This window comes from Corylus avellana, chromosome ca9, assembly GCF_901000735.1.
Source record: "Corylus avellana chromosome ca9, CavTom2PMs-1.0".
Lineage (NCBI taxonomy): Eukaryota > Viridiplantae > Streptophyta > Magnoliopsida > Fagales > Betulaceae > Corylus > Corylus avellana.
Window position 1 is genome coordinate 6,662,697 of NC_081549.1, and position 19,863 is coordinate 6,682,559.

Sequence of the window (19,863 nt, forward strand, 5' to 3'; positions counted from 1 at the left end):
ATAGTAAATTTGTTGAGAACTGCAACTCAATAAAATCACTAAAAATTTCTCGAAAAGAATTTATTTGGCTTAGCAAATTTGTTGAGAACTGCAATTCAATAAATTCAGCAATAATGTTATCTTTTTAGGTTTAATATATTTTACCCCTCAAAGTTTGAGCTAATTTTTAATTTGACCTCAAATGTTTTAATTTTTATAATGCACCACATTAAAGTTAAAAAAAAAAAAAAAATTCAGTGTGACCCATTCATTAACTATTTTAGTTTTCTCTAACAGAAATTAAAAAAAAAATACTAAATTGCCCCTATTAATTTTATTTTTTATTTTTTTAAAAAAATGTTCAAAATTTTGCCCTTCGGGCCATTTTGGGAGGTGGCCAGGAGCCAAATGGGGGTGGTTTCGACTTTTGACCACACCCAATCTGGCTAGATGGGGGGCTACCCCAAAAATGGCCAAAGGTACAGCCACCCCCAATTTTTTTTTTTTTGTTTGCCTTGGGGCAGTTTTGAAATTTGTTAAAATACATAGGGACATTTTGAAAATTTAAGACAAAAAAATACATGTGTTTGGCCCCCGACCAATTTTCAGTTAAATTGGACGAAAATTGTTAATGGATGGGCCACATTGAAATTTTTTGAAACTTTGATAAGGTACACTGTAAAAATTGAAACATTAGAAGTCAAGTTGAAAATCCGCTCAAACTTTGGGAGGGTGAAGTGTAATTAATGGTATATTTTTTTCTTTGAAAATCAAGAAAGTACATAAATAAATAATATTTTAAATTGAAAAGTGAAAGTTAATAATTAAAATACTGAGTTGAATATACGTATTTTGAAAAAGTGAATAATTAAAATAGAAAAAATTAATTCGTTAGTTAAAATTTAGTTAAATATTTACTGAGCCGAACGTGACTCGCTTGATTTTAAAAGAGAAATGTTAGGTACTCTCCTATTGTCTTTTTATCATATGTGTATATTATTTTTTACAAAAATAAAAAAATAAACTGACCATTATTTCTCTCACCTAATTTTTAAAAAATAATATTACCCTAAGACCAAAAAAATCCTTTTAAAATATGTGCATAATTTAAGATGGGACCAAAAGGCTATTGGGGGCCTATGGTCCTCACCCAAGAGCCATTTGGTTTCCTAAATAAAATATCTGAGGAAGACAGAGGAGTGAACAAGTTGTGCATGTATTATGTATAGGACCATGATACACAACACGCTTACGTGCATGGCACGCTAGTGTAAATTTTTTAATTATAAAAAAAAAAAAAAATCTTTTTACATTGGCGTGCCACGCACGTCAGCGTGCTGTTTAACTTCACCCTTATGTATATCATGGTTTAATAAAATAAAATAGTTGAATGAGGTGTAATCTACCTAACTTACATTTAGCTTTGAGGTTTTTATTTATTTTTTTAATTGATCTACTAGGAGATTATTATTATTATTATTATTTTATCATATTACCAAAGGGTTCTTTACTGTAAAAGTCAATGTTTAATTTACCAAATATCCGTGTTTTTTTTTTTATAAAAAAAATAATATTTAAGTATAAGTCTATAAACTACATTTTGACAAATGTGAAGTGATCCTTTTAGAGTAAAGCCACGTCACTATCCTTATCCACCCAGAATATAAAACACAATTAGCTCAACTAAACCTTAATTAATATAGTTGTAGGCTTGTAGCCTTGTAGGTAGGTACCCAAAAGTCTCTAATCATCAAACAACTGGTGGCCATTAAAAGATTATTTGGCCGACATCAGTTTACAAAAGATTTTTCAAACAATTAATAGTATGCCCAAGCTACCTACAAAAACATAAGCTATGTTTGCCAAAGGAAGAGCCCCGCCCTGTAGCTGGAACGACACTGTTTCAGCTACAGTGCGGATTGACATGTGGCTGACCTTTTTAGCTTAATTTTTTTTTTTTTAAGCAAAATATTAAAAAAAGAGGTCGGGTGACCTACCCTTGGTATTGGGGCTGGTATCGACCACTCCCATTTTTGGCCAAGTAATGGACACTGGTATTGACTGGTCAACACTGCAATAAGGCAGGGTCACACCCCTTGTTAAAAAAAAAAAAAAGGTAACTTTGCGCATTCTCAAGTGGCCTGACCACTCCCCCAGTAATATCGCTGGGTGGTTTCAAGCACCCACACCCGCCGCATGGGTGGCCGAACTACCCTACTCTTTGGGGTGGTCCGCCACCACCAAATGCACCTCGCCTCTTTTGCCCTTGGTGGCCGACACCCTCTACTACCTGGGTAATTCACCACCCCTGATCAAGCTCGGTGGGATTGAGCTATCTCTTTACAAAATAGTGGTCCTGCCACCCTATTTGCTAAGGTATCGGAAACCAATTTCAAAGGTGCTTTTTTTTTTTTTTTTAATATTTACTAAAAAAAAAAAAATTAAGTCGAAAAAGTCACCATCGCAGTCATCTTCACAATTTAGCTCGAATCGCTGGCCGCTCTAGCTGCTATGGCCTCAGGGCAAACATAATATATTTCCTCTCAAGCGTTTCTTTTAATATCAAATCGTTATATAGTATATATATATATATATATATATATATATATATATATATATATATATATATATATATATATATTTCAAATGAAATCGAGAGAAATCGATTTTAGTTATAAAAAAATGATGTAAATTTGTAAAAATAAAAATAAAATGACAATTTTGTCCTGAATAATCTGCGTTTTGGATTGCGATTTTGAAAGAATAATATACATTTTTAAAAAATATCGCAAAACGTAAGGCACTTGACATTTCGATTTAAAAAACACTTAATCTAAAATAGGAAAAAACGTTTGCGATTTCTTATGGGGTGTTTATTTGAAAAGACGCAATTTTAAACCAAAATCACAATTTCGCATAACAAATATTTGGTAAAAAAAAAAAAAAAATTTAACATGTTTTACCAAACGCTTTTGCAATTTTAATAAGTAGGGATTTTAAAAACACAATTTTAAAAATCACATTTATTAAAACCGCAATCCCAAATAAACCGTAACTGGATAACTAACTGAAATAAAGATAATCCGTTTTCTATATATATATTTATTGCGCGTTTGGCACTTACTCATTAAGGGTAGTTACCACAAAATATTGAAGGTCTCTCTACCAAGCCTTGCAACCACTTAGGGGCTTCACTTATCTCAATCATATTTCTGTTTCAAAAAATTTAGTTTAAACAAGTAATATAGGTTGATTCTTGAGTCCAGTTTCATTTGAAAATAGACTAAATAAAATTGAAACACGTATTTCTTGTGTTTTATTATAGGACAAATGTCTCAATTTTAATGGATCCAATTCTAATCGAAACCGAACCGAAGCCAATTAACTTTCAAATATTTATTCAACAATCAGCGTAAACAAGTAGAGTAATGTCCAACCAACGCGAATACAGATTTGAAATAGAAAAGATCTGTTTCTAACAAATTTTTATTTATTGTTTTAACAATTGCCATGTCAACAATTATAGGATAAAATTGTAATTTCAAACTAGAGGAAATATTAGTTTGATACATTTCAGAGTCTACCAAAAGTAGGATTACTTGAGACTTTGCTCATATAGTCATATATACCAAAGGTCCAAAGTTGATAGTAACATGTAGATGCTTGCATCATCTTTTATAGACCAGTTCTACCCATTGATAGACTTGTAATGCTTTCACTGTCGTTTGAAGTCTTTTTGTTTGTTTGAAACGGTCGTTTAATGTCAATCTCAAGGCTCATCGTGTGAAGACGGAAGTCAAGCACCTCAATTTGGGCATGAACCGTCAATAAATGTTGGTCTTTACTAGGCAACAAAAAACCATTTTGAAAAATATTTTCCAGCATACTATTCTTCGTGAAGTCAATTAGAAGCAGTGCAATATTTGTGTTACAAATATATGTAATGAGAGTTTATGTAGTTTTTATTTTTTAATTTGTTATAATATTAATTAAATAATTAAATTATCTCCTTTTGTTTTTATGAGCTTAAGTTTTTGAGAATGATTAGAGTCAATTTTGAGTTTAAACTTTAACTTTACAATTTATTCTCTTTTTAATTCAAGTAGCAGCATTTGCTTGTACTTTAATAGAAATTTTTAATGGGTTAAAATATTAGTTAAATAATTAAATTATTTATTTCTCATAAGTTAAAGTTTTTTTTTTTTTTTTTTTAATGGGGAATCTTTGTAATTTCATTGATAATAAGATTCAGGGCATAAAACTCTTACATCATAGAGTATAAAAGCTTTGAAAAATCATAGCCCAAAGCTATGAAGTTACAACGTCATAGATACAATACAGATCTTACAATTACGTACTATCTATGACCTTAACTTTTTCGTTAACCTATGTATAATTGCAGTTAATGCACAGACCTGCTCTTGGGCATACTAGATCTAAGACATAAGTAGCTATATTTTTCAATCTTTATTTTCCGACCCTGAGAGAAAATCTATCATAGATTTAATCCTCCTCGCCCCATAGATCGCTCATAAAGGCAGATTTAGAAGGAAAAAAAACTCTTATTCAAAACCAAAAACACAAACAAATAATCAGCAAACAGCAGCAGTGGCCAGGGTGAAGGAGACGATACACACAAGTTAAAGTTTTTAAGGAGGTGGTGATTTAACTCTACAATTTATTATCATTTTAATTCAAATTATATGAACTTTATCACAAAAATTAATAAGTCATTTTTTTTTAATAAAGTGAAACACGTTTAAGGTAGCGTAACTTCGCGACTTATTTATTTATTTTTTTATAAAGTGATTTATTTTTATTGGGTAAATTCAATATACACAATTTCATCCACAAAAACCATATATATAAGTTGAGTGAGAATTCAAAACGAAGTATTAACCAAACGAATCAACCGTTCGAGCTGTCAATGTTATTGGCAAAATTAATAATAAGTCTCATTAGTATCTACTTTAAACCAAAAAAAGGTTTTGGACAATTATTTTTTTTTAAACAAAAAAAGAAAAAAGAAAAACATTTCTTTCATTGTCAATTGCACAAGTGGAGGGCGACCGATGCTTCTGTTACTTCACTCTCATCTCTCTCTCTCTCTCTTCTATATATACGTATGCAAGAATGACACATAGCCAACGTGGTAGAGCTTCAGAGACAGAGAAAGCTTTGAGAGAGGGAGAGAGAGAGAGAGAGAGAGAGAGAGGGGTAATCTTTGAACCTCTGGATAACAAACACAAAAACCTCTTTCACCACCCCGCCACATTGTTCGCTCTCTCTCACATTGCCACCAACAAATCCCCATTGGGCCATTTCTCTTTTTGGTTTTCTTGTGTCTCTACCTATCATTTCGATTGTGTGTTGAAGCCAGTCGCATCTCTGATTTCTCACTTCGTCTCCGATGGATTAAGGTTAGACTTCTATACGGCTTCATTTCATATCTGTTTCCTACTTTTCATTCTCATGTTGTTGGGTTTTCTTCCTTTTTTATTGAAACTTCTTGATAAATCCGTGAAGAGAAAGAGGAATTTTTGAAAAACGACATATGGGTTATGTTATCATGTTGTTTGATTGAAATGGGTAGGTTTGAAGAGGCCCTTCCGTTCCGGGATATATCCTTGATGAAACCTGTAGAGTTTACCCACATATTCAAAAGAAAAAAAAAAATAGATATGTATTTATATGTATATATAAAAGTTGGGTTGTAGAGGAAAAGATCAACTACGTTAATGGTGTTTTTTCTTCTTCTTGTGCTGTTTGATTGAAATGAGAGTCTGAACCTGTTTTCCCATTTATATTAAGAAGTATTTTTGGCCTACAAAGAAAGATGCACTCCAGGAATATGAGTTGTGCATTTTGGAGTTCTTTTATGATATATGGTCTTATAATATTGTCTATGATGTGCTTGAGGAATTCATAATGTGTAGTTATTCAAATGCTCAAGATTCTGTACGATCCTTTTTGTGTTCTTTCTTTTTATTTTTTATTTTAAAAGGTATGCTCTTTGAGGGAACTTAATTCGTTTATGGGGGAAAACAAACTGTGGGGAAGGCATGAAATGCTCAACATTGGCTAACTTTTTTCAGGCATTTTCCTTTTCTTCTTTTCATTAAACAAAGTATGGGCAGGTGTTCATGAAGTCAATCATATACCCTCGAAGTGTTATTTTCTTTACCATTTGATTGTCTCTTGTAGGTACCAATTTACAGATTTCTGGTGTTTAATTTTTGACTTTTATATATTTCAACAGGTATCTAGTCCCCTTAGAACTTGTTGATTGAGACCTTGGTCATTTGGATATACAAGGCATCCCATTTTGATCGATGGGGATATCCTTATCTTGTCCATTAGCTGACCTTGATGATGTGGATAGTCGCTTTGAAGCTATTCTTGTACGATCAATTAGTTTTAGGGGCGGAGATGTAAGGAGTCAGCTGCGATCAGTCAGTTTCAATGGCCGTGATTCAGTCAGTTTCAATGGCCGTGATTCAGTCAAAACTCCTTCTGCAGAAATGGAAAACACTGTATTTGGTAGATGTGTGAACTCTAAGACTGAAGACATTGGAGACCAATTTCAAAGATCAGATGGATTGTCTGAGAAAACTCACCAATCACCATTGTCAGGCCCAACAAAGCATAGGTACCAGGCTGCATTGAAGTTGCAGAAAGTGTACAAGAGTTTCCGAACAAGGAGGCGGCTGGCAGATTGTGCAGTTCTTGTGGAGCAGAGATGGTTTGTTTTTAAAGTTTTATTAAATGCATTTCTCTTAAGGAAAGTTTGGACAATAAATGAAGATGAGATCATCCGTTTAATTTTGTCCCATATAGTTTTGGAACAAAGATTGATAATTTAATTTGGAGTCACTATTTATTTTCACATGTGGTGTCTAGGATCTCTTTGCTTTACCAGAATGAAATGGATTGGTTTTAGGTCCGCTTGCCCAAACACCATCTACATATTTGTATAATAAGCTTCTTGCAATTCACTTTGTAGGTGGAAGCTGCTCGATTTTGCAGAACTGAAGCGGAGCTCTATATCATTCTTTGACATCGAGAAACCCGAGACTGCTGTTTCACGCTGGTCCAGGGCTAGAACTAGAGCTGCTAAGGTAGTTTTAATCAATTGGATGCATACTTATATGATGTTGCTCTGTTATATATGGTTCTTAATTGCTGATTCTTATTTTTTTTATTTATTTATTTTTTTAATTTTAATTTACCCTTTTGCAGGTGGGGAAAGGCTTATCTAAGGATGAAAAGGCTCTTAAACTTGCTTTACAACATTGGCTTGAGGCAGTAAGTCCATTTTTAAAGGAATATCTTCTAATCAAACTACTAGTTTCATTTGTTGCTTGTTCTTAGTCTTGTCCCTTCTCCTTAACAGATTGATCCCCGCCATCGCTATGGCCATAATCTTCAAATTTATTATGTTAATTGGCTTCAGTGTGAGAGTAAACAGCCTTTCTTCTACTGGTAAGATAGTTGGGACCAAAAGCAAATCCTGCATATTGACTTTTGCTTGACAGTAAATATTATTTCTGCCCTTTTGATATTTGGACTTCGAAAAAATGCAGGCTCGATATAGGAGAAGGAAAAGAAGTAAATCTTGAGAGATGTCCTCGATTGAAGCTTCAGCAACAATGCATCAAATATCTTGGTCCAGTGAGCCTCCTGTCCCCTTTGTAATTGCAAGGAATTAGAATTAGAGTTAGGTCATGTTTGGTGCACTGAATCAAATGGATTAGTGATAGGAATAATTATTAGGCTAATGTTACTCTTATTCATTTGTTTGGTTGCAGTAGTAAAGTATAATTAAGAATTAATGGATTGTATCTTATAATACTCATATATTTTTGTTATACATAAATTGAAATTTACTTTAAATAAAAGGCAAAGTTGATTAAATCTAAACCTCAAGATTTTTAAGTGGCTCAAAATTGAAACAAAAGGTCATGATTTGCAATTGGAATTTATTTCCTGACAAATGTTTCATTTTGCAGGCAGAACGGAAGGCTTATGAAGTTGTGGTGCGGGATGGGAAACTTCTCTATAAGCAGAGTGACAAATTACTTGATACAACAGAAGGACCCAAAGATGCCAAGTGGATCTTTGTTCTTTGCACATCCAAGACCTTGTATGTTGGGCAGAAGAACAAGGGCACATTTCAACATTCTAGTTTCTTGGCAGGAGGAGCCACATTGTCTGCTGGAAGATTGGTAGTGGAAGACGGCGTTCTGAAGGTATAAAAGTAAAAGACACAGATTTTCAATGAAAAGCTTCATTAATTGGTGGCCTTCTCCTTTTTGTGGAATTTGTGTGACATTCTAATAGGATTTTTGTCAACTCAATAGGCAGTTTGGCCTCACAGTGGGCATTATCGACCGACAGAAGAAAATTTTCAAGAATTCATGTTGTTCCTTGAGGAACAGAATATAGATCTCACCAATGTAAAGGTAGAACATGCTGACTATGCTTCTCATAGTTTTATAAAGTTAAAATCTATGCAGTCTCATTTATGTAGCAAGATGACACAGCAGGAGAGTATTGGGATGCTTCCTTCAATGGTGATACTTAAACATTGGAACACATGCTGTTTTGTAGCTAGCCAAAACCTTCTGCTTTGTTGTTGCATGTAGACTATGTTTCAGAGTTCATATCGAATTTTATCACCATGAAGGCAAATCACTGATGCACTTCTCTCTTTCTATGTAACAGAAAAGCCCAAATGAAGAGGAAGAAGAAGCCCCTAATGAAAAGGCCAATGACATTTGCCTCCAAAGCAACCCATCAATGAGTGAACATTTCTTGGCTCAAGAGTGCTCTGATTCCAGAGACCTGGATTCTAATGCTAAAGAAACTCCCCGACCCCCCATGTCTAGATTGTCACGAGAATTAGGCTCGAAAGTAGCCAGACTTGAAATACCATACCAACATGATGTAATTGACATTTCTAAGAAGGAAGCACATCAATCAGATTGCCACGCTCACCCTCCAGAATCTGCAGAAGACGGTTATGAGACAGCGGAAGAGTCATTCTTATCAGAGGAAGATTTCATGGTTCCTAAGCTAAACTTGTTTGATGGAGACCAAGAAGAAGATGATGAACAGCCCATCCCAAAAGAGAAAATCATGCAAAGGATAGACTCGCATAAAGGAATGAAGTCATATCAGTTGGCCAAGTGTTTATCCAGTAAATGGGCAACCGGCGCCGGGCCACGGATTGGTTGCATGAGAGACTATCCTTCTGAGCTTCAGTTCCGGGTTTTAGAGCAAGCCAATTTGTCTCCAAGATCAAGAAGTATTAATGCATCCCCGCGGACCTTGTCCCACTGCAGCCCAAAGGTTTTGACTCCAAATTCTTTGTGTAGAGAGACAAGTGCAGGCAGAAGTTCCCTTGCTCCGGAGCAACTGATACTGTCTCAATCAGCAACACCATAGACAGACTAAATTTAGATGAAACCAAAACCCATACAGGATTTATTGCAGCATGCTGGGGTAGAGAAAATGATATAGGATTCTTTTGCATTCTTTTCTATGTCTGCCATTATTCTACACATTTTTGTAGATTACCGTATAAATTGGATGAGAACTGAATAGGGTTTTGCAGGATGTGCAGCCCATTAAACCAAAAAGAGAAGAGACCCCTTTCAGTTCTATGTAATCCTATATTGAAATCATAAAACAGGAAAACCATAAATCATCATTGTGACATCACATTTGAAGATTGGAAAGTGCTCATAGAGTAAAGTTTTGTAGATTACATTTGAAGAAATTTGCAAAAATTAAATTATTGGATAAACACCATCTGGCTATACCGAAATCATTCTTTAAAACTAATGAATGTTTTATACAGCCCAAGGATTAACGGCAGGTGATAATGGCTCATCTTGTGCCACGTCTCAGACCACAGAAAATGTGTCCAAACAAATTGCCCACCATCTGTCTCAGGCCAATAGGCCGTAAAAGCTTGATATTTCTTATGAAAGTTGAAAACAGCTCTTTGGCATAACAATTAAGGGAAAAAATTTGGATAGGCAAAATGAGGATTGGTTCAATTCAACGTTATAATTTTCGATATAGGCAAAAATCATATCTCAATTGGATGGTTCGATCCAGTGCTATTTCTGAGCTTTGAAGCTTTCAGATGGTGTTGGTTTTGTGTACTGTTGTTTTCTTTTCATGAAAAAAGAATAGAAAAATAAATTAACAGAGTGCAAATTGATTGCATATAAATTTCTCTAAGCCCAAGAAATTAAACCAACCCAGATGAAAAAAACAACACGTCTCAAGAAATCTCAATCATAATCGATGTGCTTTCATTAAAAAAAAAAAGTAAGTGCACAAATTCAATGTGATTTGTTAAAGAAATGAAGCACACCCAGATGGAATTACGCCTATACCGTCTGTTTGATGCAGGTTTCGAGCAACTTCTTGGATCGATCAGCGCAATTGAAGGCAATATTGGATGATATTCTAAGAGAGAGCGATGAGATTTGCTTGTGGGCTTCGCGGATTTCTTTGTGTGATAAAAGGGTGTCTTGCAGGGAGGGAATAATATATATATATATTGACCGACTTATATATATATATATATATATATGGAGAGAGAGAGAGAGAGAGAGAGAGAGAGAGAGCGACTTCCCTCCTTTCTTATTACTACCGAGACACGGACAACTTGCCCCGCAAGAAAACAAAAAATATTGCAACCGACTTAATATCTTCGTCTATATATATGTAAAGCATCATTCTGTCCGCCCAATTTCTTTCTCTCTCTCAACGGGCAAATAATGGCAAAATCAGCGTTAGCATGCAAAGCTAGAAGAACCCAGAACCAGAAGGGCTTTAGTTTCTCCGAGTCGGAGATAGACGTGGCTCGGCAGCTAATACAACTCAGCGGAGAGTCCGATGACCACCATGACAACGACGACGATAACAACAATAACAGCTGCGGCGCCGAAGGGAAAGTAGAGCAAAGCAAAGTCGTCGGTGATGCAACTGACGCGTCTTCTACTAATACTACTATCATTAATGGAGAAACCTTTGAAGAGAAGGAAGAAGAAGAAGATGGAATTTGCTGGCCAAGGAAGAGGAGGTTCCGATCTATTTTTCATTTGTACAGCTCGACCAAGCCTGTCATCGTTGCCAACGCCAAGAGGAGGAAATGTGCAGTTTGATCAAATTTATATTATGCATCGATAGATGATCGATCCGTATATATATGTAATAATGTATTTATCTTTTTGCTGTCGCTTTTGGGTTGCTGGATTCATTCTGGTGACGATAAAAGTTGAATACATAATCTTTTGATGTTGTTTTGGTTTCGAAAAGATGTAAATGACGAAAAGAGTTATTATTATTATTATTCTTTTTTTGTGAGACCATCACAGAATCACACGCCATGGAAGCTTTTACTTCGGTAATTAAAGCTACTAGCTTCGTCATTATAACAAGTGACGAAGCTATAAGGGTAATGAGTCGTGATTGGGAGCTAGTAGCTTCACTGTTGAAGCACGCCAGGCGTGCTCCCAATCACGACTCTTTTTATAAATACAATTTAGTATTAGTAAAATTACTATTTGGCTTGGGTTTTGAAAAACATATTTTGCTTGCTATTTGAAAAAGGCAATCTTTTTTTACATTTTCAAATTGCAAATTTTTTAAAAAGAAACGAAACTTCCCACTTTTAGTTTGTGAAACACACATCGAAAAATCCAATTGAATGCCTCTTAAACAGCCTATATATTGTTTGTCTTTTTAGTTAGCTTAATTATTTTTTTATTTTTACTTGAGGGTATTTTTGCTATTTCAAGTAAAAATGAGCACTTGCATGTCACGTATGCTTTTTTTGTCAGATTTAACGAGCTCGGTTGTAAGATTTTTTTTTTTTTTTTTTTGGAATATATGCAAAATTGGTCCTTGTGAATGACTTAAATTACAAATAACTCAATGTGGTATAACAAATAATTTACAGGTTCCTATAGTTAGCCTAAATTACTAATCACTTCCTGTGATACAAAAAATAATTTGTAGGTCCTCAAGGTATGCCAAAATCACAGTTTACTCTCTCAAATCAATTTTCTTTAAGTAAATTAACAAAATATGTCACTTTGCCACGTCATATCCAATAAAAATGCAACACATGTTATTATTAATTTTCTACTTTCAAAAATGACAATTAGAATTTTTCACATAATTTTATGACGCCAACTAAGATTACACATTAACTCTCACTCCACGTCATATTGTTATGGTAAATTAACCTAATCTCTTATATCCTCAAAATTTTACCATGTGTGTAACCTTCCCTCATCTTCATCTTCCTCAACTGCTTCACAAAATGTGACCGTCAAATTATCGCAAAATGCTCCCAATCAAATTACTTAACGTAAATTAATTTTAAAGAATAAACTGTTATTTTGGCTTACCTTGAGGACCTATAAATTATTTTTTATATCACAGAGAGTAATTTGTAATTTAGGCTTACTACAGGGACCTATAAATTATTTGTTATACCACAGGAAGTGATTTGTAATTTAAGCCAACCACATGGACCAATTTTGCATTTATCCCTTTCTTTTTTTTTCTTTTTTCTTTTATATTTTTTTATCAATATTGGTAGTTGAAGGGGGTCATGTGTCACTAAGTGTAGGGGCAATCGGTAAATGAGTGGTACTTAGTGGGGGTTAAGTGTAATTATCCAAAATAAAAAATAATGGTCTACAAGAAAATAACATGAGAAAAATGATTGAAAAGAAGAATGGAAATTAGACAACAGAACTAGCGTTTTGTGTATGTGCAAGTAGACAAAAACTATAACACATACAACAACATTGCTAATACAAAGCATACATGTTATTTACAGAAAAGTACAAATCTCTTTCTCTCTCTCTCTCTCTAAAAAGGGGTCAAGAAAAATAAAGATTTAAGTTGCTAGATGAAAGGGAATATAATGTACTCAGCATAGAAGAGATTCCATATAAATCGATAGAACCGTGAGATTGCTTCCTGCACAATGTCATCAAACTTGAGATCAGACACTAAAATGGAATCCTCATTTTGGTGTTCTTTTTTTCTTTTCTTTTCTTTTCTTTTTTTTCTATTTTTTTAAGAAAGAATATATATATCTAAATCCTTCAGCTGCATTACTGAATTCCAATTAGTATCACTTTGATCAGTAAGAGAAGAGGTAAAGAGAATCTTACAACCACCAATCTTATCCAGAGTCATTTATTCACACAGTAATACTTGGACTACTCAAACGGCTGAGATTGTTCATATGATTTCCAGACAAAGTGTGACTTGTTTTGTTACAGTGTCTACCAATAAGGGGTGTCTATGAATCATATGGAGATATGATCATTCCATTTTCCCTTTCTTACCATCAAAGGCACAAACCCAGCATATGGAGTGGAGTCATCGAAAGTTACTTATAGAAAAGTGAAAACAAGCATGTTCAAAGATCGTGTCTTTAATGGATTTGTTTAGGGTGTAACGAATAGCATGCACATCCTGCTGCATGCTCAGGAAAAAAAAAAAAGAAGAAGATGTCGTGCCTCTTAACAAATAGAATCATTTTATTTCCTTATGTAAGAAAATATAACCAAATACTTACAATATATATATATATATATAATCAAATGCTTTAAATATTGGGTGTTACTGAACTCGTTATCTTTAGCTAAATTCAATATCCGAAAATGAAGACTCGACTCCTCTGGAATTTTGTGCCGCAGTATTTAGCTATTCTTTTTACTCTTTTTCTTTTTCAGATAAGTAGAGATAAAAATGACTCCAGCTAAAGTAATGATACTGGAAAAATTTCTACAATAATTTCTTGCAACAAGAAATAATGAATTACCTGAGTGTAATTTGCTTGTTCCAACACCCATGCCTGATATTACACAAAAAGAAAATAGTAAGCCAGAGCCTTCAAAATTTAAAAATATTCGCACGAAAGCAGGTTGTCTGTGTGTCTGTGGAAAAGAATTAACAATCAGCAAACCAACTTCCACATAACCTAGAGATTCGTTAAACATAAGAGAGCTAGAAGAGGCAAAACATGAAAGGGTCATTGCATCAGCCATCAGGACATGCATATAAATATCATATAGCTAAAAGTCTTGTTCATAATTCATTTTACTTGCACTGATATTGTTGAAGGTAGCAAAGTAGGATTCATTATGTATGAATGTCGGTCAAAACCAACCTCATTCCTATTGTTTAACAGAAACAAACAAAAGTTTCTACTCTGGTTTTAGAAAGGACCTCTGATCTTGAACAACATGGTTTGTAGTTGATGGGGAAGGGGCAGAGTTGACTGCAATGGTGATTACTTGATAGATGCTGAGGCAATTAAGGGTTTGGATGCTTTGTTGATAGCCAATCGTAGGTGGATGGGTATCAGGTAAAGAGGCCAAGGGTGCTCAAAGACTCCTGTGGGGGTTGGCGAGGTGTTTTAATTCGAGGACGAGGGTATCTGCTGAATAAAAACCCATTGGAATTGCCCAAAACCGCTAATGGTCCAATGAGCTGTGCTATGGTTGGACCCCAGGTTTGGTGGGTTCGGGCGGATTTTGGTAGGTACAGGTGTAGGGGTTGATCGGACTGTTATAGGTAGCAGGTCACTCGGTCAGATCAACCAGTCTGGTCCGGTACTTAAAACTATGGCGAGGTGTTGGGGTCGGTCAAAATCTTAGTACTAGCAATGTAGAATAAGATGCAGCACATGCAAGGACCTGATCACGACCTTAATCATATATCAGCTGAAACAGACTCTTAGGTTAACATCAGCAACCATACAGGAAGTCAGCTTAATTTCCAATATATCATATAGCCAACAAGCAGTCATTGGAGTTGCTTTCTTTTAAAGAATCATTTATGCCAAACTCAAATTCGTTTTCGAAACATTCATTGAGGTTCCCGAATAGTAGATCAGAAATGAAACATAATTTCTCTATTGTAGTGGGAAAAAATTGTGAGTGGGCTAAATAAAGAAGTATTTAGGGCAATTCATGCAAAAAGACATCCTGGTTATTGTGGTAAGAAGAAGAGTTATAAATCACAAGAAACAAACCTGGAAGATCAAGATTGATGCCAAGATCATATGAGCAGGTACCATTAAGCTACGGTTGAAAGCCTGTACACATGCAATTGAAGGACATCATTTAGGATTCATCCTTGCTGAAGAATATCAATAATGAATACATATATGCAAAAGCTGTGCAGAAAGTATGTAAAGACAAATAAGATAATCTTCGACCCCAAGAGGTAGGTCAAAAGAAGAAGAAGAAGATAAACTTCAACGGACATGTGTTCACCTGAGGAATGTAAAGTGCTGCCAGTGCAGAAGCAACATAGTTTACCAACAAAAGCCCAGAACCAAGGAACGCAATGTTCCTAACTCCAAGCTTTGTTGCTAAGGTTGATATCTGAAACCTGTAAAATGATTATATCAAATTGATATTAGATCGACGTTGATTTTTCAAACAAGGGATGCCAGCTTCAGGGAGAAAGAAACAGCTGGGTTGGGTTTGACTGAAAATGTGAATCGAGTTCCAAACAAGAAATGAGCAAGCAAATCACGAAAATTAAGGCATGTAGAGGGTAAAATCCAAGACTTACAATTCATACATATGAAAAGGTCAATAAATATCAGCAGCTCAAAGAAATAAGTAAATTAATAAAAAGAAACCATGAAACTTACTTGCGATCACCCTCAACATCAGGAAGATCTTTTGTTATGGCAATGACCAGCGCAAACAATGTTACAAAAGTAGTGATGAAAGCCACGGGTGAGCTGCAGGTGTAAATTAAGATCTCAAAAATTTGAAGATGTGTACATGCAGCAGAAATATCATTATAGGTACAAGTTTCAGAATATAAAATTAGATATTAAATTAACCAGTATAGTTCATCCTCTACACAAAAAACAATATCGTTAAGTACATCATTTTTAATAATCTAGTGGAGTTCATGAAATAGGTTCAGGAAATGTTGGAGTGCATAAAACTCTAATTCATTCCTCAATTTCAGCAATGATTACAACTTAAAGGAATGAAAATCGGCCAACTCACTAATTATTAAGATCCCTGTTCTAAATAATTGGAGGCCCATAAGTCATATAAAAGTGCAGCTATAACCTTCAGACATGCATTAGAAGTACAATATAAAGGAGCTTACCAAGCCTTATCATGAGCTATTTGATTATGGAGTCACACCAATCACATTAACTAAAGTGGCTCCAGATCTTCGAACAACTGAAGTCAAACCATATAGAGCTTGTTTGGCAATACTTTTTAGGGTAGCGTTTTGCTTTTTAGCAAAAAAGCAAAAGCATTAACAAACAACTCAAAATAGAAAACACTCTAAACTATTTTCAATTTATGTCACATCATAACCAAAAAAAAAAACCCCATTAAAAAGTTTTTTCAAACAAACCCATAATCTTTGAAAGTCCTATATCTTGTAAATTAATTTACAAAACCTAATTCAACAGTTGATTTGTCATTGCTTACTATAAGTTAACGTCAAGGACCAACTCAACAGGTCCTAGGCTGTTCATTTACGAAGTCTATCTCTTTGAAACCTAGGTGAAGCATGTGAGAACGGCTTCATCCTACTCAACTATATTACGAAAGACATAATAAAATGGTAACTCACCTCCACTCGAATGTAAGTCCAAGGGCCGCTCTAGTGGCGTAATATACACCAAAATTTAGAAGAAAACCGCGGACCTGCAAAACTTATTTTTGGGTCAATTCCAGTGTGTTCTAGAGAATCATCTGGCAAGCAAAATATAATTGTAAATTATTGTGTTAATGCAGTCAAAAGAGCATCATCAATGTATAAAATAACAATCTCCATTACCATGTTTCCCACCTTGAAACCTGAAACAGTTCTTCCTTTCTCAGAACTTGAATCCCATTAATGTGGTTCTTAATGGCCTCTAAAATAATGACTTCATTTACACAGACATATATACTCACATTCATGTATATACAAATGAATGTGGATATGCATGTTATGTCTATGTTTTTGTAAGCTATCTACATTTTTTTTTTTTTGTAGGGCTCTCTTCCTTCCTCAAAACTTAGTCAAGGTCATCTTAGAATGTGAATTGATAACCCTTTTCAACTTCAGTTTGCCCTGGCTATGGCTTCAAATATTTCTATTACTTAAAGCTGTCCCCCTTTTTTTTCAGCAATAATCTGTTCATCTTAAAATGTAAAGTAACAACCCCTTCCTCTACTTCATTATCAATTTGGCAAAATTGTGGATTACTAAATTTTTTGACCCCGTTCATGTGTTTTGACGTTTGTGTCTAACGGATATCAAGCTATTTAAGCTTGTGTGACCATCGGAAATCAAAATTATAAGCAGGAAGAAAAGAAGCCATACCGTGGCAATTATAAGAAATGCTGCAACAGGAAATCTCTTCATTCTAAATGGAGGAACTGAATAGATGGTGCCAAGAAAAAGACCAAGACAGTAAAGAGAAGTAATGAATGGGCCAAAGTTCAATCCAACAATCAACAGGCCAGTCACTGCAAAAAATATCACCAATAACCATGCAGATTGAACCGATAAATCCCCTGCAGCTATAGGTAAATAAGGTTTGTTTACCCTGCAAATGAAACAAAAGAGGCTAAGTTCAAAGGATTTTACATGCATACTTCCATGAACAGGTGAACACATTAGGATAAATCTTGTATCAAGCACTCAGAAATCCAAAAACACATACTTTTTCAATTTGTATACACAGCTTTTAAATAATAGACCGAGACTTAAGGACAATAACACACCACCTAGTATATCTATTGTTCAGATGGGTGGGGGGAATTAAATTATTGGATAAAGACCATCTGGCTATACCAAAATCATTCTTTAATACTAATGAAAGTCTTATACGTCGAAGAATTAAGAGCAGGGTGATAATGGCTCATCTTGTGCTAGGTCTCAGACCACAGAAAATGTTTCATAAGTCTTGTCATGGTGCTTAGAAAACTTTGTTCTGAGTTTAAGCCAGTTGCATAAATTGATTTTTACATACAACTGAAAAATCTGTGCATATGCTCACTACTTACTTGTCAATCCCAATATCGTAGATCTGATTGATGCCAACTATATAGCCATTTCCGCATATTAAAGCAAAAAGGCCAGAGAATGCCTTAAGTAGCAGAGACCACTTTATCAAATGTGTGTTCTCAATCAACGCTCTTGCCACCAAAGCACTGCAAAACATATTAAAGATGATGTTTTATCTACTCAACTAGGCAGTTGTTGGGATAAAGATCAGTAAACCAATGTTAGCCAATGTGTTCTTGTAGTAATTACTTACGAGGACCCTAGAGCTGTTCCACGTATGGTATGAGGCCTAAGAAATCTCCAGCACGCATCTTTAAAGTCTGAAATTTTATTTGGTATTGGATCAGACCCAGCTGCTCCAATTTGAGTGCATGCCTGTCGGTATCCACTTCACATTAATGCCGTACATTGAGTCTTTAGAATCGTTAACCATAAAAACAACTTGGACACAACATTGTTAGTCGAACCAAATCAGGTTATAAAATAGGATAGACACACTGTCAAAGCAAATTGCCCTCCATCAGTCTCAGGCCAATAGGCCCTAAAAGCTTGATATTTTTATGAAGGTTGATAACAGCACTTTGGCATAACAATTACGGGGAAAAAATTGCAGCTCCACCATTTTATACTCATTTTTGGTCCCCCATTTTGGACAGGCAAAAGGATGATTGGTTCAATTCAACGCTATCATTTTCAATATATCAAAAGATCATATCTTAATTGGATGGTCCAGTACAATTCCTGAGCTTTCAAGCTTTCAGATGGTATTGGTTTTGTGTAATGTTGTTTTCTATTCATGAAAAAAGAATGGAAAATAAATTAACAAAGCGCAATGCAATCATATTTGAATGATTGCATATAAATTTCTCTAATCTCAAGAAATTAAACCAACGCAGATGGAAAACAACAAATCTCAATGATAGTCGATGGGCTTTCAATCATCAAATACGTCTATTTCTTATGAAACATAGATAAGCAACAAAAAAGAAAGAAAGAAAAAAAAAGTGCACAAATTCAATGTGATTTGTTAAAGAAATGAAGCATACCCAGGTGGAATTACGCCTACACCGTCTGTTTGATGCAGGTTTCGAGTAACTTCTGGGATCGAAAAGTGCAATTGAAGGCAATATTGGGTGGCATTCTAAGAGAGAGCGATGAGATTTGCTTGTAGGCTTAGTGGGTATCTTTGTGTGATAAAATGGTGTCTTGCAGTGAGGGAATACGGCTTGGATTCGAAGTGAAGACGAAGGAGACAACGAGAGCTCCATGCAGAGCTAAGCAGAGAGAGATTGGGGATGGGAATTGAAAACTAGTCCAGCAGTGGGGTCACTCTTTACCAGAGCTTCAAATTTTAGTTTTACCCTGTTATTACAGCGACTACTTTTAGCGGCGGAGGCCATAACAAAAACGACAAAACAGAAAAAGTGGAGATGCGGGGTATCGAACCCCGTACCTCTCGCATGCAAAGCGAGCGCTCTACCATGTGAGCTACATCCCCGTACGCTCATGGTGATTCAAATATTATTATAAAAACCAGACCCTCATGGGTACAATTGTCATTTCAGTCCTAGCTCCTCATAATTATTATTATTATTTTTTTACATGTATGTATAATGAGAATGAGCTGTGCCAACCAAGGCATTAAACATAGCTAGAAACAATGCTGCTATTCACCATTTACTTTTTGCTGACGACCTGCTTTTTTTTGGTAGAGCTAACCTCTCTGAAACCATATGCAAAAACTCTTGCCTTGAGAAGTATTGTAGATGGTCTGGTCAGTTGATTAACACA

General features: G+C 35.0%; 2 protein-coding genes and 1 non-coding gene across 3 annotated transcripts; 1 reads left to right on the forward strand and 2 right to left on the reverse strand.

Moving 5' to 3' along the window:
• Positions 1-5,166: 5,166 nt before the first annotated feature.
• LOC132162607 (IQ domain-containing protein IQM6) lies at positions 5,167-9,683 on the forward strand. The gene is made up of 9 exons (XM_059572880.1): positions 5,167-5,399; positions 6,239-6,721; positions 6,983-7,097; positions 7,219-7,284; positions 7,373-7,461; positions 7,563-7,650; positions 7,989-8,228; positions 8,340-8,441; positions 8,704-9,683. Exons 2-9 carry the CDS (start codon positions 6,312-6,314, stop codon positions 9,424-9,426), a joined length of 1,833 nt encoding a protein of 610 aa, XP_059428863.1. The 5' UTR covers positions 5,167-5,399; positions 6,239-6,311; the 3' UTR covers positions 9,427-9,683.
• A 3,111-nt stretch (positions 9,684-12,794) lies between these two features.
• Positions 12,795-19,403, reverse strand: LOC132192050 (homogentisate solanesyltransferase, chloroplastic). Its single transcript, XM_059607239.1, has 10 exons — positions 19,119-19,403; positions 18,326-18,447; positions 18,072-18,218; positions 17,386-17,611; positions 16,648-16,721; positions 15,692-15,784; positions 15,306-15,423; positions 15,062-15,124; positions 13,847-13,879; positions 12,795-12,993 (listed from the first exon to the last, which is right to left on the reverse strand). Exons 1-10 carry the CDS (start codon positions 19,338-19,340, stop codon positions 12,919-12,921), a joined length of 1,173 nt encoding a protein of 390 aa, XP_059463222.1. The 5' UTR covers positions 19,341-19,403; the 3' UTR covers positions 12,795-12,918.
• A 94-nt stretch (positions 19,404-19,497) lies between these two features.
• TRNAA-UGC (transfer RNA alanine (anticodon UGC)) lies at positions 19,498-19,570 on the reverse strand. Its single transcript has one exon. It is a non-coding gene; the product is annotated as a tRNA-Ala (tRNA).
• Between the last annotated feature and the right edge of the window lie 293 nt (positions 19,571-19,863).

Bases quoted from the DNA above. Each gene is read 5' to 3' on its own strand.
- LOC132162607 (XM_059572880.1), top strand. From the start codon at position 6,312: ATGGGGATATCCTTATCTTGTCCATTAGCTGACCTTGATGATGTGGAT. The intron at 7,098-7,218 runs GTAGTTTTAATC...ACCCTTTTGCAG, and splicing joins CTAGAACTAGAGCTGCTAAG to GTGGGGAAAGGCTTATCTAA. The intron at 8,229-8,339 runs GTATAAAAGTAA...TCAACTCAATAG, and splicing joins TGGAAGACGGCGTTCTGAAG to GCAGTTTGGCCTCACAGTGG.
- LOC132192050 (XM_059607239.1), bottom strand. From the start codon at position 19,340: ATGGAGCTCTCGTTGTCTCCTTCGTCTTCACTTCGAATCCAAGCCGTA. The intron at 18,448-19,118 runs GTATGCTTCATT...GGATACCGACAG, and splicing joins GTAGGCGTAATTCCACCTGG to GCATGCACTCAAATTGGAGC. The intron at 15,125-15,305 runs GTGAACACATGT...GCATGTGTACAG, and splicing joins CAGCACTTTACATTCCTCAG to GCTTTCAACCGTAGCTTAAT.